The following is a 15,026-nucleotide window of genomic DNA, read 5'->3' on the forward strand; positions in this document are numbered from 1 at the left end:
ATACCCATTACAGCACTGGCATTTTCTGTTTTCTCTTTCACTGATTTCCATTCTGATCTTTAGTATTTCTTTTTTTTTTTTTTTACGTTTATTTATTTTTGAGACAGAGAGAGACAAAGCATGAACGGGGGAGGGTCAGAGAGAGGGAGACGGGGGAGGGTCAGAGAGAGGGAGACACAGAATCTGAAACAGGCTCCAGGCTCTGAGCTGTCAGCAAAGAGCCCGACGCGAGGCTCGAACTCACAGACCGTGAGATCATGACCTGAGCCGAAGTCGGCCGCTTAACCGACTGAGCCACCCAGGCGCCCCTGATCTTTAGTATTTCTACTTCAAGTGTGATTGGCTTTTCTTTTGCTAACTTCCTGAGGTGCAAACGTAGACTTATTTTAGCTCTTTATTCCTTTCCTGGTATATGTATCTAAAGCTGTAAGTTTCCTTTCACAAACTCCTTTAGCTATATCCCATAAATTTTAATATACTGTGTTTTCATTTGGGTTCAGTTCAAGATTTTCCTAATTGTCCTTGCAATATCTTCTATGATCCACGGATTATTTAGAAGTGTACTGCTTCATTTTCAAATATTTGGGGATTTTCCAGCTTTCTTTCTTTGCTGATTTCTAGTCTAATCCCATTGTGTTCAGAAAACTGGGTATGATTTCAATCCTTTTAAATCTTCTGAAACTTGCTTCATGACCTAACATATGGTCCATCCTTGATAATGTTCCATGTGTGCTTGATAAGAATGTGCATTTTGCAGTCCTTGGGTGCAGGTTTCACATCTCAGTCAGGTCAAGCTGGTTGACAGTCCATCTTAGTCAGCTCAGGCTGCTATAAAAAACCTACCACAGCCAGGGTGGCTTAAACAGCATTGATTTCTCATAGTTCTGGGGGGTAAGAAATCCAAGATCAAGGTGCCACCAGACGTAGTTTCTGGTGAGAAGTCCGCTTTCTGGTTCATGGACAGTTGTCTTCTTGCTCTTCATCCCCTTACAATGGTAATGAGCCCATTGTGGTGGCTCCACCTCTATGACCACATTCAATTACCTCCTAAAGGCCTGACCTCCAAATACATCACACAGGAGATGAGGCTACAATATATGAATTTTGGGGAGACAAACTTTCAGTCCATATTCAAGTCTTCTGTACTTTTTGCTAGTTGGTCTATCAATTGCTGAGAAAAGAGTATTGATTTTTGGTGTACTTGGTCTATCATTGCTGAGAAAGGAGTATTGAGACTTAATTGCTAAACAATTTCTCTTTTCCATTATGGTCAGTTTTGCTTTATGTATTTCCAGGCTCCATTGTTAGGTGTATATACATTTATAAATATTGTATGTTCCAATGTCCCCACCCTTTTAATATTATGAGATATCCCTCTTTGTTTTCAGCAATATTTCTTCTCTTAAAGTCTATCTGAGGGATGCCTGGGTGGCTCAGTCAGTTAAGCATCCGACTCCTGGCTTCACCTCAGGGCATGATCTCAGAGTTCATGAGTTCGAACCCTGGGTCGGGCTCTGTGCTGCCTGTGCAGAGCCTTCTTGGGATTGTCTCTCTCTCCCTCTTTCTCCGCTCGTTCTCTGTTAGTGCTCGCTCTCTTTCAAAATAAATAAATAAACTTAAAAAAAAAAGTCTATTGATGTTAATACAGCCATTCCAACTCACTACAGTTACTATCTGCACGGTGTATCTTTCCCCCTCCTTCTCCTTTCAACCTATTTGTGTTTTCGAATCTGAAATGAGTTTCTTACACATAGCACAGAGTTGGATCTCTTAAAATTCAGTCTGTATTTTGATTGGAGTGCTTAGTCTATTCGCAACATATAATAAAATTATTGCTATGACTGAATTCACATCTACCATTTGCTACTTTTTTTTTTTACATGTCTTACGTTTTTTGTTCCTCTTTTCCTTCCTTACTGCCTTCTTTTAAGCAAGTATTTCTGGTGTACCATTTTAATTCTATGTTGGATTTTTATTGCTATTTGTTTTTAGTGGCATTCCAGTATGCATCTTTCACTTATCACCATCTACTTCAGGTTAATACTGACTTGATTTTGTTAAATAGTGCAACTTTGCTCCAAAATAGCTCTATTCCTTTGTGCTACTACTGTTCACATACATTACTTCTATAAATGTTGTAAACCTAAAATTGATGATGCAACTATTTCTTTAAACAATCTAATGTTTTCTAAAGAAATTAAGAAAAGAGAAAAAATATATAGTGTTCTATATTTACCCACATATTTACCATTTCCACTACTCTTCAGTCCTTCTTGTGGATTTGAGTCAACCATCTGGTGGTATTTTCTTTTGGCCTGAAGCTCTTCCTTTAGGATTTCTTATAGGGAAGATCTGGCAGCAGTGAATTCTGTTTCTATTTATCTAGGAATGTCTTATTTCAGCTTCATTTTTGAAAGATGGTGTCACTGGATATACAATTGTTGGTTCAGTTTTTGTCCCTTTCAGCACTTTGAATATCGTGTCACTGCTTTCTGGTTTCCATGATTTCTTATGAACCATTATCATATTTCTGTTTTCTTGGACCTGAGAAGTTTTGCTACCTTCACAGTTTTCTCTTTCAGTAGTTTATGGTGTACCTAGATGTGGTCTCTCTGTGTTCTCTTAGTGTTCTTAGAGCTGTAGGTTAATATTCTCCATCAAATTTGAAGTTTTCAGCCATTATGTCTTCAGGTATTTCCTCCCGCTTTCTTTCTCTTCCGTCGAGACTCCCAATATAAGTATACTAGAATACATGGCATGAGGGTTTGCTCCTAAGTCTGCTTAGCTATGGGTCAGCCAATGATTTAGGTGAAGACTGTCCTCAAACACTTAAAACTTTTAAGGATTCACCTTCCAATGACTGATGTGCATGTGGCTTGGGGGACCCACTCAAAGCTGTAACCAATGTCCAAGGACCGCTTGCATTTTGCTTGCAAAATGGTTCTCCTAGCTCCTTTGCACAGGCATGGTTTCCCAGTCAGCCAAGAACGTGTGAGAGCTAGCTCACTCCTCTATGGCTGACTTCCAGGATAGTCCTCACCCTCAACTGTAATGTTGGCCCGTTTATCTCTGCATCGACCACTTTTAGCTGGCAAAGACATCCCCTGCCCATACACTCTCGCCATCCTGAATCAGTACATCTCCTCTGGCAGAAAAGTCGCTGGGTCTTGCAGATAGCCTTATGCTGGTAAATTATTCTCACCAACCAGGTTCCCTTCTCGTCTTTGCATATGCCACTGCTTATGAGAATTTGCTTCAAATCAACTTTGTTTTCTGGCCTAAGGAAAAAAAAGCCCTAAGGAGCAGATGTGATGTTGAAACTAATGTAACTCTCAGAAAATCACATAGTCTAGGTATCTATGTGAACTCAAATTTTACAAGATATGCACCTGAAACTAATGTAACGTTGTGTGTCAACTATGCTCAAAAAAAAAAAATAAATAAATAAAAAGATAGCTATCTAATGAAAATAAATAAAAATAATGATAAAAACTTTACAAGAAATGATCAAATTTTTTTTCATTACAATAATGCTTCTTAATATTCTGAGTAAAAAAGCTATTTTACCAGGTTTAATATAAATCATTTTTCTTAAACAGAAGCTATTTGCTGCATTTCAGGTAAATTCATTTTGTAGTTTTCAAACATAATGACTTATATTCAACTTCCTTTCTTTTAGCCATGTAAGGATTAAGCACCTTGGTTCCTGACACACTTCTTTATGAGACCTTATATCATCTTCTCAAATCATGTAAATAGATGGTAAAAGCAAACAGTCTCTTCTTTTCTGAAGAAATGTGCTTTTTTTTTTTTTTTTTAACATTATCTTCTCCCTGACGACCCGGTTAAGGTAGTAACAGCACGGGAACCATTTAAAGATTTACAGCAACTAAGGAAGCCTTAGGACACTACTGAGAGCAGCATTATTTAAAAAGCTACAGAGTGGGGGCACCTGGGTGGCTCAGTTGGTTAAGTGTCCAACTTCGGCTCAGGTCATGATCTCATAGTTCATGGGTTTGAGCCCCGCACCGGGCTCTGTGTGGACAGCTTGGGGCCTGGAACCTGCTTCTGATGCTGTCTCTCTCTCTCTCTCTCTGCCCCTCCCCCACTCATGCCTTGTCTCTCAAAAATGAATAAACGTTTAAAAAAAAAAAAAAAGAAAAGCTACAGAGTGAAGTTGGGGGCATGGAGTTTTGGACCTGACCTAAGTTGGTCCATGTCTGGTACACCTTACAAAAGGACACCAGAAATGACTTACACAAAATTCCCTGCATCCTTTTTTCTTTTGCAAGCCCACTTATGGGCAACAAATAAATAAATAATAAAATAAAATAAAATAAAATAAAATAAAATAAAATAAAATAAAAGTAAAATAAAAGTGTAAATGTGTGTATGTATGTGTTTTGAGTGGAGGACACTGATTATACAGTGTCCACCTAGGTGGGGAAATCAAATTCAGGAAAAGTTTTATGAACTTTTGCTCTAGGTAAGGTAGTTATTACTTTAGATTTGAAAAGTGGAAGAAAAAAAAAAGTTCTTTATAAGAAATGGTCTTGCCCTATGTTGGATCAATAACACCCAGTCCTGTCAGACACAAATGGACCATGAGGTGGAAGTTCCATTTGTGTCTCACTAGGTGTGGTTTGGCCACACATACACATGTGCACAGTAACACAGGCCAGTCCTGCCGGACAGACTTGGGCAGCTCAGACACAGCTGTGGGTGAGTGAGGTCCTCTCTCCAACACGATGGCTTCCAGGAATTAAGAACACATCTTTGAGTACCTTCAAATGCCAATGGGCAATCTGAATCTGGTACTTGCTCCTCTTCAAGGAGCACAGTTTGAAAATTATTTGCAATTGAAGGAGAAAAACTTGTAATGAAAGATACCTCTATGAAAATGGCTTCAAAATATGAAAAAAATCTAGCAACCACATCTTCCAAGAAATCCACGAACAGTCCAACTGTATTTTATAAACAGGCAAGCAAGCAAATAAACAAACCAGCACGTGAAACAAAACTAGTTAATGTGGGAATCGTTCCACAGAGAAACATTAATCCCTTCAAACCTTATTTGAGCCATTCTAAGCAACCTCACATACGCTGTTAAATCTATTTTCTGCTTCACTGAAATATGACATAATATTCTTGAGGTGGCCCTATTTTTGGTCCACCAAAGTAGTCCAGGACCTGGAGGTTGGCTATATTCAACTTAGCAAAAAACCAATGATGGTTGCAAGGCCAGGTTTTCAAATCAGGGTGTCGGATGAACAGTGAACCCTTGGCAAAGACCATTTCCATTTCATTTACCTCAGTAATAATTCCTGACACTATTGTGTGAGCACAGAAGGGACTCTGGGGATCAAATCCATGCTTCCTGTAGAAGTTAGTGTGTGCCAGACATGGTGAGTGTAGCATATGGATTCTTCTGCAGGTTGCCCACCAACTGTGGTAGTAGGTTCAGGTGGAAGTAGGGCATACTGCTGCCCAGTCACAGATGTGCGTCCAGAAGTAGGCCATGCATACCACGTCCTCGCGGGGAGGGGGAAGGCAGGCAGCGGCGGCAGAGAGAGGTGCCCCAGCCCTGCACCAGCCCCGTGCCAGTGCTGCGGCCAGCACAACTATTAGCGCCAGCTCCGGCAGGGTGAGGAGCAGCGCGCATGCATGGCTTGGTGGGCCACGGTGGTGACTCCAGTGAGAGCCCAGAAATGGCCAAATTCTTTTTTTTTTTTTTTAATTTTTTATTATGTTTCTTTATTTTTGAGAGGCAGAGAGAAACAGAGCACCAGCGGGGGAGGGGCAGAGAGAGAGAGGGAGACACAGAATCCGAAGCCGGCTCCAGGCTCCCAGCTGTTGGCACAGAGCCTGAGGCGGGGCTTCAACCCACGAACCGTGAGATCATGACCTGAGCTGAAGTCGGACCCTCAACCGTCTGAGCCACCCAGGCGCCCCTAGAAATGGTCAAATTTCTAACAAGAGTTCTCACTGTCAAAATATTTCTAAATTCTAGCAAGTGACTCCAAGTAACATTTTTGGGTTGATAAATGAAAATAAAAATTTCCTCCTAGTATTGTGGTTCAACCAAAGTATCATCTACTAATCTGGCCTGAGTCTGCGGGAGGAAAGTCAGTCTACTAAATGGCAGGGTAGAGCCTTGATGCACTCACTGCTGAGAATGCTTTCTAGCTCCAGATGGGCTCCTTAGGTTTTATCTCCTCACAATACTAGACTGTTGAGCTCCCACACTTGTGAACGAACGGACTCCATTCCTGAAATACTAGGATAACAGCTGTGCCACATGAAACTTCCCATTTAACAGTCTGATGACCAAACTGATGATGATAAAATCATTTCTATCAATACATGATTTTGAAAGAGTCAACATTTACACACACAGGATTCATGCCCACAGCTCCCAGTGCGAACCACAACTAGAACACAGTATAACGTTTCCTCATATTTAACAAGATGAAAAGAAACCAACCTCTTTTTTCTTCTTCTCTCTTTAATTTGTCTTCCTCGATTTCTTTTGGTAATTTTTCCTTTTTCTCTTTCTCCACGTCGTTATGCAAGTGCTTCGTGGTGTAGCTGAGCGCTGGTGATAGGAGGATCTCCCCATTTTTGCAGAGCTCATCACGGATTTTAATAAAAAACTGCTGCAGCTCCACTGCATCCTCATATATTTCAGAGTCTGTCCTATAAGGGGATCAAGAGTATCCACTGACATACAAGCTGCTTCCTTTACACACCTCGATTACATGTTTAGTTACCAATAATGTTACAGGACATAAGGGTACTTCTGTACAGTAGGGCATCTCCTTGAAAAGTTTTACAACAGAATCTGAAGTGTTGTTTGACCTCGAGGAGGAGTCCCATGGCCACCAGTCTGCTTTTCCTTACGGTTTACTCCTTGTACAGCACATATAAAAGAAAAGGCCTCATATGGTTTTGGGGGAGAAATGTGGTGCAAATATCAACTGATTTTGGCAACAGAAGGGGGCAGCCAGAATCAAGGACTACACCGAGCCTCCCCACCGTGTACAGCACTTGTATCTAATCCTTGGATTAATTTTTACTTTCTCTTAATTGAGGGACCAACACATTATATAAAGTGTTAACAGAAGACTTAGGCAGTGTCGGCTTTCTTCTTTTTGAATCTGTATCATCCTTGCCTCAGCTGGGAGGCCTCAGCAAAAATTTGACCCTAAACTGCAAAGTCATGAGGGCATTCACCCTACAACGGCGAAAGGCCTCAAAGTCTGTGTTCATGTTAGTTTCCCCAGCAGTAACTACACAATGCTGGGGAATCAGCAGAGACAACATAGTGAAAAAGAGAAAAATAATTATCTGTCATACTGAAAGCTTTTTAAAGACTCTTTCTTCATTTACAGAATGAGAGACCTGGGCAAAATCAACTTCAGAATTCAGACTGGAAGAACTTTTATTACTATCTCTATTCCACTGTGGTCTGAGGATCGCTTAAACAGAATTCTATTAACTAAGAATCCCAGGGGCTGAAAAATCATTCACAAAGGAAACCACAAAGTCTCAGCAGCATCTACAGAGACATTCTGGTCAGAGGGGTGTGGCAGGTGTAGCAAGCCCAGTGAGCTGCTTGTTGCCACTGACCACTAGAGCATCACATTTTAGTAAAGCCTCCAGAATGCTTCTCCTCATCAACAAAAGTGAACTGGCAAACAATCTAAAAACACTGCCAACAATACCCTAAATGAATGTTTCTGGAAAGGTTTTAAAACTCCTTTCAAATTACAGAAATGCTAACACTTGTAGGAAACCAATACAAAAAGTGGTCAAAGGAAGAAATTCCTATGATCTCTCGATGCCTGTTTTCTGAAGAGATGTCTGAAGACTGTTCACTTGACATTAAAATTCATTTTATAATAGCTTACAATTTTAAGTATAAAATTAAAGTGAAAATCCATTTTTGGTAATCCCTGTTACACTGAAAGGGGAGATTCCTAACTCCATCATGTCATGTTGTCTAGTAAGGAAAGTTCTGTACATAGCCATTAGACGTCTGACAGATCTTTCCTGTTTTATTTAAACAAAGTAATATGAACAATTAATTTATTAATCTAAGAGGCTCGGTATTCCCTGTACACACAAGAACAAAAACTCAAGCTGGCAAAACAAAGAGCTCTTATTCCCTTACTAGTATATAATCTTTATTTGTAACGTAGACATTCAATAGAATGAAATAATTAAGAGTTTAGGAAGCTCTTACTGCTTCCATTGTCCTGGTCGTCCCAAGTCCCTGTAAGGTAGTCAGAGAACTTAATTCAGGAATACTGCCAGCATATTATTAGGAAAGCCAGCAGCTAACTGGCATGAGTCAGTGCTGTGCTGTTACCGAGTATTGCTGATGGACAAACCACTCTCCCGAGTGAACTTTTCTACACCTCACTTTTCAGACTCCTTCTATTTCAGGATGTAAAGTCCTAGGTGATACTGGCTGGTAGTGGTAGGTAGGGGTGAGTGTAAAGAAGCATGAACACTGCTGGATATCAACATGGAAATCTAGTGCATATGGACTTCATTAAATTCATGAAATTATGTTTCTGAGAGGTCTTTTTTTTTTTAAATGTTTTTATTTTTGATAAATAGTGTGCATGGAGAAGGGGCAGAGAGAGAGGGAGACAGAGGATCTGAAGTGGACTCTGGGCTGACAGCAGAGAGCCCAACATGGGGCTCGAACTCACGAACTGTGAGATCATGACCTGAACTGAAGTCGGACACTTAACCAACTGAGCTACCCAAGCGCCCCTAAGATGTCTATCTTCATTACTGGCAAAGTAGATAAAATGATGGTTTATCATTCAACTAAACGGATGCATCTCTACCTCAGCAGCATGGGGTTACCCTTAAGTACTATAAGCAGTCATAAGATGACCTTCATTCGCAAAGGTAAAAATGGCTTCCCATAAAAATGGTTTTGCAAAGCTCTGGGCCAAAGAGTGAAACTCCTCATTGTATCATATAAATAAATGCACCCTAGACTCTACCTCCCAGGCCTCAAAAGCAAATTATCAATCATGTCAGTAATGGGAGAATGAAAAGAGCTCATTTCCTAGAGATACAAATCTGTTTATTTCTTGAAATTGTCACGTCATCTATATAAGATACACAAAGCTGTTAATGATTTAAGAGACAAACGCACTTTTAGAAGACTCACAGAACTAACCCCAAGATGTAATGGGGATGGGGCAGGGGTGGAGGAGAGGGGTGACTTTAGATTTAAGAACTATTTAAAAAAACTGAGAACAAAAATGAAGTCTAAGCTCCATGAAAGCAGGATTCGTCTGTTTTGTCCATTGGTATATCCTATGTATCTAGAACAGACTTATAACTCGTAGCCACTCAATTAACATTTGTTGAATAAATGAAAATAATGAATGTAAATTCTGACTGCAAGATGTCTCCCCATCTTTCTCTTCATTTGTATCTCCAACGTTGAACAATAAGGACCATTTCCTACATGTGTCATCACTCAAGGGCCTCTCCAATCTGACCTCCACTTCACCCATCTCTTGAACATATTAGTTTCCTAACCCTATGCCTTTCCTCAGGCCACTTGCCTTATCTGCATCCCACCCATTCCCCCATTCTTCCCTGATGCCTCATGTCTTTTATAGAACTCCAGTGCAGAGTTTCTACTCCACCGTCTTTACTACCTATCAAGTTGTTATATGTTGTCTCATGCCTGGAATTATTCTTCCCCAAGCATAGGACCGATCCCAACTGTCAGGCTTCAAGCTCTTAGAGCACAGAGCACAAGCCTTATCATCCATGGCTGGGCTCCATGACTGGTGTCTTAGTGACTGGCTCTGTGGTGGGGAATAAGATGAACCACTTACAAGTTGTGTGACTTTAGGCAACTTCTATAAGTTTAGGTACCACTTTTTCATATGCAAAGTGGGAAGATTATCATCTAGAATGGCTACAAGGGTTAGAGACTATCTACATAAAGTGTTCAGCACGCTTCTTTATAAAGAGCAGGTGCTTAATGGGAAGAGCATACCTTATTACTAATTTTTCTTTCAAAATCCAGAGCGAATGCAGGCTTCACCCGATTCCCCAGCTAGAATTACCTCACACCCAATGCCTAAAAGTCTCCTTTCAGCATGGTACCCTATAAGCTCCAGAAAGGTTTGTATCTTTGGCTTTTTATATTTCCCCAAGTGACTCTAAGAGCAACCAGAAGACATGCCATAACCACTGAACTGAAATTGTTTTAATAGTCGATTTATACCAGTGTTATGTGACAAAGATATACTGTAGATCAAAATTAAAAGGGAATTCAAATTTGATGGAAAATTAAACTTGACTGCTTCTTTCAGTGCTTCTAATGCTACAAAAGGCACTTAAAAGTGAGAAATCTGAGATTAAAAAAAAAAAAAGAAGCCACCCTTTTAGGAACAGGAAATGGTGATCAAATTTAAATCAGTCTAACCTCAGATCAAGAACTTAGGGCTATCTGCATTTATTTAAAGCATGCTCGGATTGAACTCAAAGTTTAAAAGAAAATCACAATACGATTTCAATTTATAAGTACTTTATCCTTTAGAAACGTGTTCTGTGAAAGGCTATATTTTAAGAGTTTATGCTTTTCAACAGATCTTCAACTCCGCCCTCTACTCTTTCTCAAAGGTCCTTACCTAGATGATTTAGTAGCGTGACTTCTCTACGCTGTAGCATACACTTGCTCTCTACAAGTTGTGGCAAATTAGAATTCAAAACAGCACCCCACCAACTGGAATCATGTACCTAAGCTGAAATAGTATATCAAAGCAGAATTTTCTTCTGTTTTGTATTAAATATCACACCTTCTCAAAAAGAAATAGCTTTGAAAACCTACCGATTCATCCTTCTTGCCCTTTCCAAGACTTCAAACATATGCTCTTGAAATAAATCAAGCCGCCGGTAGCGATTATTTTCAACATTCTTTCTAATTATGTCAAAAGTAAGAGGAGGTTTGTTTGGAAAGTTGGGATCCACAGCAGGAATTTCTGCTAAGGAATCACTGTAGCATCTTCCCTCATCATCCTGATGACTCATGACTGACACAAAAAGATTGTGGATAAGCTCTTGAATCAGCAAGGTCACATTTGGGACATGAGAGTCCTCATCTCCCTCCAGGTCTCTCCGAGTTTCAAGCAGGACTTTGTGCAGGACAAGAGCATCTTTGTAGATCAAAGACTCAGGCTCATTGTATGTGCACGCATTGTTAAACATCATGACGAAGTCCTCAACCATGGAGTCTATATCTTGGTATTTATTGGCCATCATGTGACTTCGAATTTTTTCCATGTCCATGGGCTTTTTAATGGTCAGGTAGTAGTCAGGCAGCTCAGATCTAGAGGGAAGCCTCAGAAATATGGCACTGAGGCGGCGACCCCTCTTATCAGTATAGTTCTTTACAGCTTCATAGACTTCATTTAGTTTCTGCTGCATTGGAGTCATGTATTTTGATTTTTTAGGAGAAATTCCACTCTTCCTACCTAAAGGAAGCGATTTAATGTTAAATGGGTAAAATGAAATAAATGAACCCAAATTTGTATACAGTTGGTAAAGCATAACCATAACAAAGGGACTACTCCAAACGATTCGTAAAACACAATTTAATGTATATCCTAGGGACAACAAAAAAACTGGAAAAAAATTTAAACTGTTTTCAGTAATCATTTTTTAGTGAGAGAGCTAGCACTACCATGTTGAGATAGTTGTGAATAAGGTAGAATAAAGCAAATGAATAGCTATGTGGCATTCTAATTCCATCACCTGTAGTACCCTTGAGAACTGAGATTTTTATCACAGTAGGAAAAAAGATACAGATGTTAAAACAGAGAACACTGCATAAAAACCCTACAGCCATAAAGCTCAGTTAAGAGCATCAGTATGAACTTATGATGTATTTTATCTTTATTTTTATTTAAAAAAAATTTTTTTAACATTTATTCATCTTTGAGAGACAGAGAGAGACAGAGCATGAGCGGGGAAGGGGCAGAGAGAGGGAGACACAGAATCTGAAGCAGGCTCCAGGCTCCGAGCTGTCAGCACAGAGCGCGACGCAGGGCTCAAACTCACGAATGTGAGATCATGACCTGAGTTGAAGTCAGACGCTCAACTGACTGAACCACCCAGGCGCCCCTTGATGTATTTTATCTTTAAATATAAAACAAACACACACAAAATTTCTTATCTCTGTCCACTGAAAATCTTAGAAACAATGACCAATCCAGTATCAGTATAATCCCATGGGGTTTTGACTATAATTTTGAAATAGGGATTTCAAATACTGACACCAGTAACTCTTCAGCAAATGGCAGATGCACAGTTGGCATAAGATGAACCTCGTGTATCTTGAAACACGAGATAGTAAAGAATCTATCAATGCCTCCTTACTATGGTCATGTCAAAAGAACATGGCAGCCAGCCTGGGACAACAGGAGCATCAATAAAGGCAACTGCAATGGGTTAAAACCCAGCTACATGTCTAAATTTAGGAGTTCTTAATGATATATAAAACTGAACAAATGAGCTGGGTAAATGTTGGAGGATGTTGGTAAATCAATGCATTATTCTGAAAAGTAGTAAGCCAAGGGGGGAGGGGGGCATCTTTTATCCTTTCAAAACAAAAAACCAAACCAAACCAAACCAAACCAAACCAAACCAAACCAAGATGAACAAAAAACTACCACTGGGTAACCAAATTCTGGATGAGGCATAGTTTCTCTATACAGAAGTATTCCAGTTGGTAAATGAGCAAGGAATGATAAAATCCCACTATTGCTATTTTATACCTCTTTAATGAATTAAGGTAGTCAGCATCAATAGCTGTTAACACATGGGAGAAACAACCAGCTGTTACAGGGTCACCCAATGAAAGCCCATATACCACCTCTGAAGTTCGTTTCTGTACCAAAAGGAGGGGATGAAGATCAAATCTAATTTAAATCTGATCAAGCCTCTTGCTCCAATTGCCAATTTAAAGGAAATGTCAAGCACACTAAAACATGTTAAACTATAGCAAAGGAACGCAATTAGCAAAACCCAGACTACGGGAAGCTACAGTAAAATCCCAGTTTCTTCAACAAATAAACTGCAAGGCAAAAAAAAAAAAGAAAGATGAGAGGAGAATTTATGGATTAGAAGTATCAATCAAATGCACTATACGGACCTTATTTAGATTCTACCTCAACCAGACACTGCTTCAACCTGTGATGTAATGTATGTATAGAAAACCTATTACGAAGCATCCTTGCTGAACTGAAACTTAATCTAATCAAGCCTCTGGAGTAAATGTTTTTAAGAAATGAGAGGAATAAAGACGAAAAGTTAGCTGATATCACAAAGAAGTGAACTGATTAATCCAGAACATGAAAGTGTACAAGAAAGTGATCTAGGAGGGCACCTGGGTGGCTCAGTTGGTTAAGCACCTGACTTCAGCTCAGGTCATGATCTCATGGTGGGTTCGAGCCCCGTGTTGGGCTCTGTGCTGACAGTTCAGAGCCTGGAGCCTGCTTCGGGTTCTGTGTCTCTCACTCTCTCTGCTCCTCTCCCACTCATGCTCGGTCTCTCTCTTCCTCTCTCTCTCTCTCTCTCTCTCTCTCAAAAATAAATAAAAACATTAAAAAGATTAAAAAAAAAAAGTGGTCTGGTTTTTGAAGAGTCAATGGCTTGACCATAAAAAAAAAAAAGGGAGGGGTTTGCTCTAGGTTAGGCCAGAGGGCATAATGATTAAATAGAACATAAAGAACTTAACTAAATCCTGATTTGAAGAAACCAACTGTAAAAATACATTTTGAGACAATCAGCAAAATTTGGAAATTTGTCAGGTATTAGGTGAAACCAAGAAATGGTTTTGTTAGTTGCAATGATTTTATGGATATTTAACAAAATACCTGCAAATATTAGAGATATGTACTGAATTATGTAAAAATGAAGTGACATGCCTGAATTTCCTTTAAAATAATTTAGAACAAAAAACACAGAGAGAAAAGTGGATATAGGAGATAAGGCACAACCTTGATAAATGCTGAGTAACAGTACTACTCTTCATATCTGTAGATGTTTGAAATTTTTCATAATACAAAACAGAAATGAAAAGGAAATCAACATTAAAATTTCTTTTCCCTGAGCTTTAAAAAATATATGTATATTTAGTTACTGTTGAATTATCTACCATTTCCTAACTCAACTTATGGAATTATTTCCATTTTTTAAAAACCCTTCTTAAAAATTTTATTTATTTATTTATTTACTTGGGTTATTTGTTTATTCATTTATTTAGAGGGGGGAGGGGCAGAAAGAGAGGGAGAGAGATAATCCCAAGCAGACTCTGCTCTGTCAGCATAGAGCCCAATATGATGCTTGATCCGAGCTGTGAAATCACGACCTGAGCCAAAATCAAGAGTTAGACACTTATTTGACTGAGCCACCCAGGTGCCCCTTAAATTAATTTTTAAAAGTAATCTCTAAACCAATCTGGGGCTTGAACACATGCCCCCAAGATCAAGAGTTGCATGCTCCACTGAGCTAGTCAGATGCTCCCTAGAATGAATACTATTTTTATAAGGCACTGTGTCCCTAAAAAGTAAAACAAAGGTTTTCATTTCTGCAAAACTTCTGCATGCTTTTACAATTCCATAAAAAGATAAATCCCTTAATATGAAGGAATCACCACTTAGCAGTAAGTCATGCTCAAAACTATTATAATACTTCATTTATAGTAATTTCATATAAAAAAGCAAGGTCTGTTTGTTTTTCCCCTTTCAGCAAATATACTTCCAAAGAATATTTGACGACACCATTATCATAGGCTTGGTATTTATTTTACTTACATACTGTAAATAAGGCAGAAACCTCTTGTTTAGCCCAATGCTATTAACTGCTTTTGTTGTCTTTTCTCCCCTCAGTTTTTTTGTTTTGCTTTGAATTTCTTTAACATTTATTTAATTTTGGGGGAGAGAGAGAGAGAGAGAGAGAGAGACAGTGAGCGAGCATGG

General features: G+C 39.2%; 1 protein-coding gene across 46 annotated transcripts in view; it reads right to left on the reverse strand.

The window, feature by feature from the left end:
* PBRM1 (polybromo 1) overlaps window positions 1-15,026 on the reverse strand; it is a 118,068-nt gene that overhangs the window by 43,530 nt on the left and 59,512 nt on the right. For all 46 annotated transcript variants that reach the window (XM_019417125.2, XM_019417117.2, XM_019417116.2 and 43 more), the window contains 2 exons: window positions 10,877-11,519; window positions 6,485-6,696 (listed from right to left, as the gene is read on the reverse strand). In XM_019417125.2, coding sequence (XP_019272670.2) covers window positions 6,485-6,696; window positions 10,877-11,519 — 855 coding nt within the window. The remainder of the gene's footprint in view (window positions 1-6,484; window positions 6,697-10,876; window positions 11,520-15,026) is intronic.

This window comes from Panthera pardus, unplaced genomic scaffold (genome assembly GCF_024362965.1).
Source record: "Panthera pardus isolate Hobbes unplaced genomic scaffold, ASM2436296v1 HiC_scaffold_8, whole genome shotgun sequence".
NCBI classification, from domain to species: Eukaryota; Metazoa; Chordata; class Mammalia; order Carnivora; family Felidae; genus Panthera; species Panthera pardus.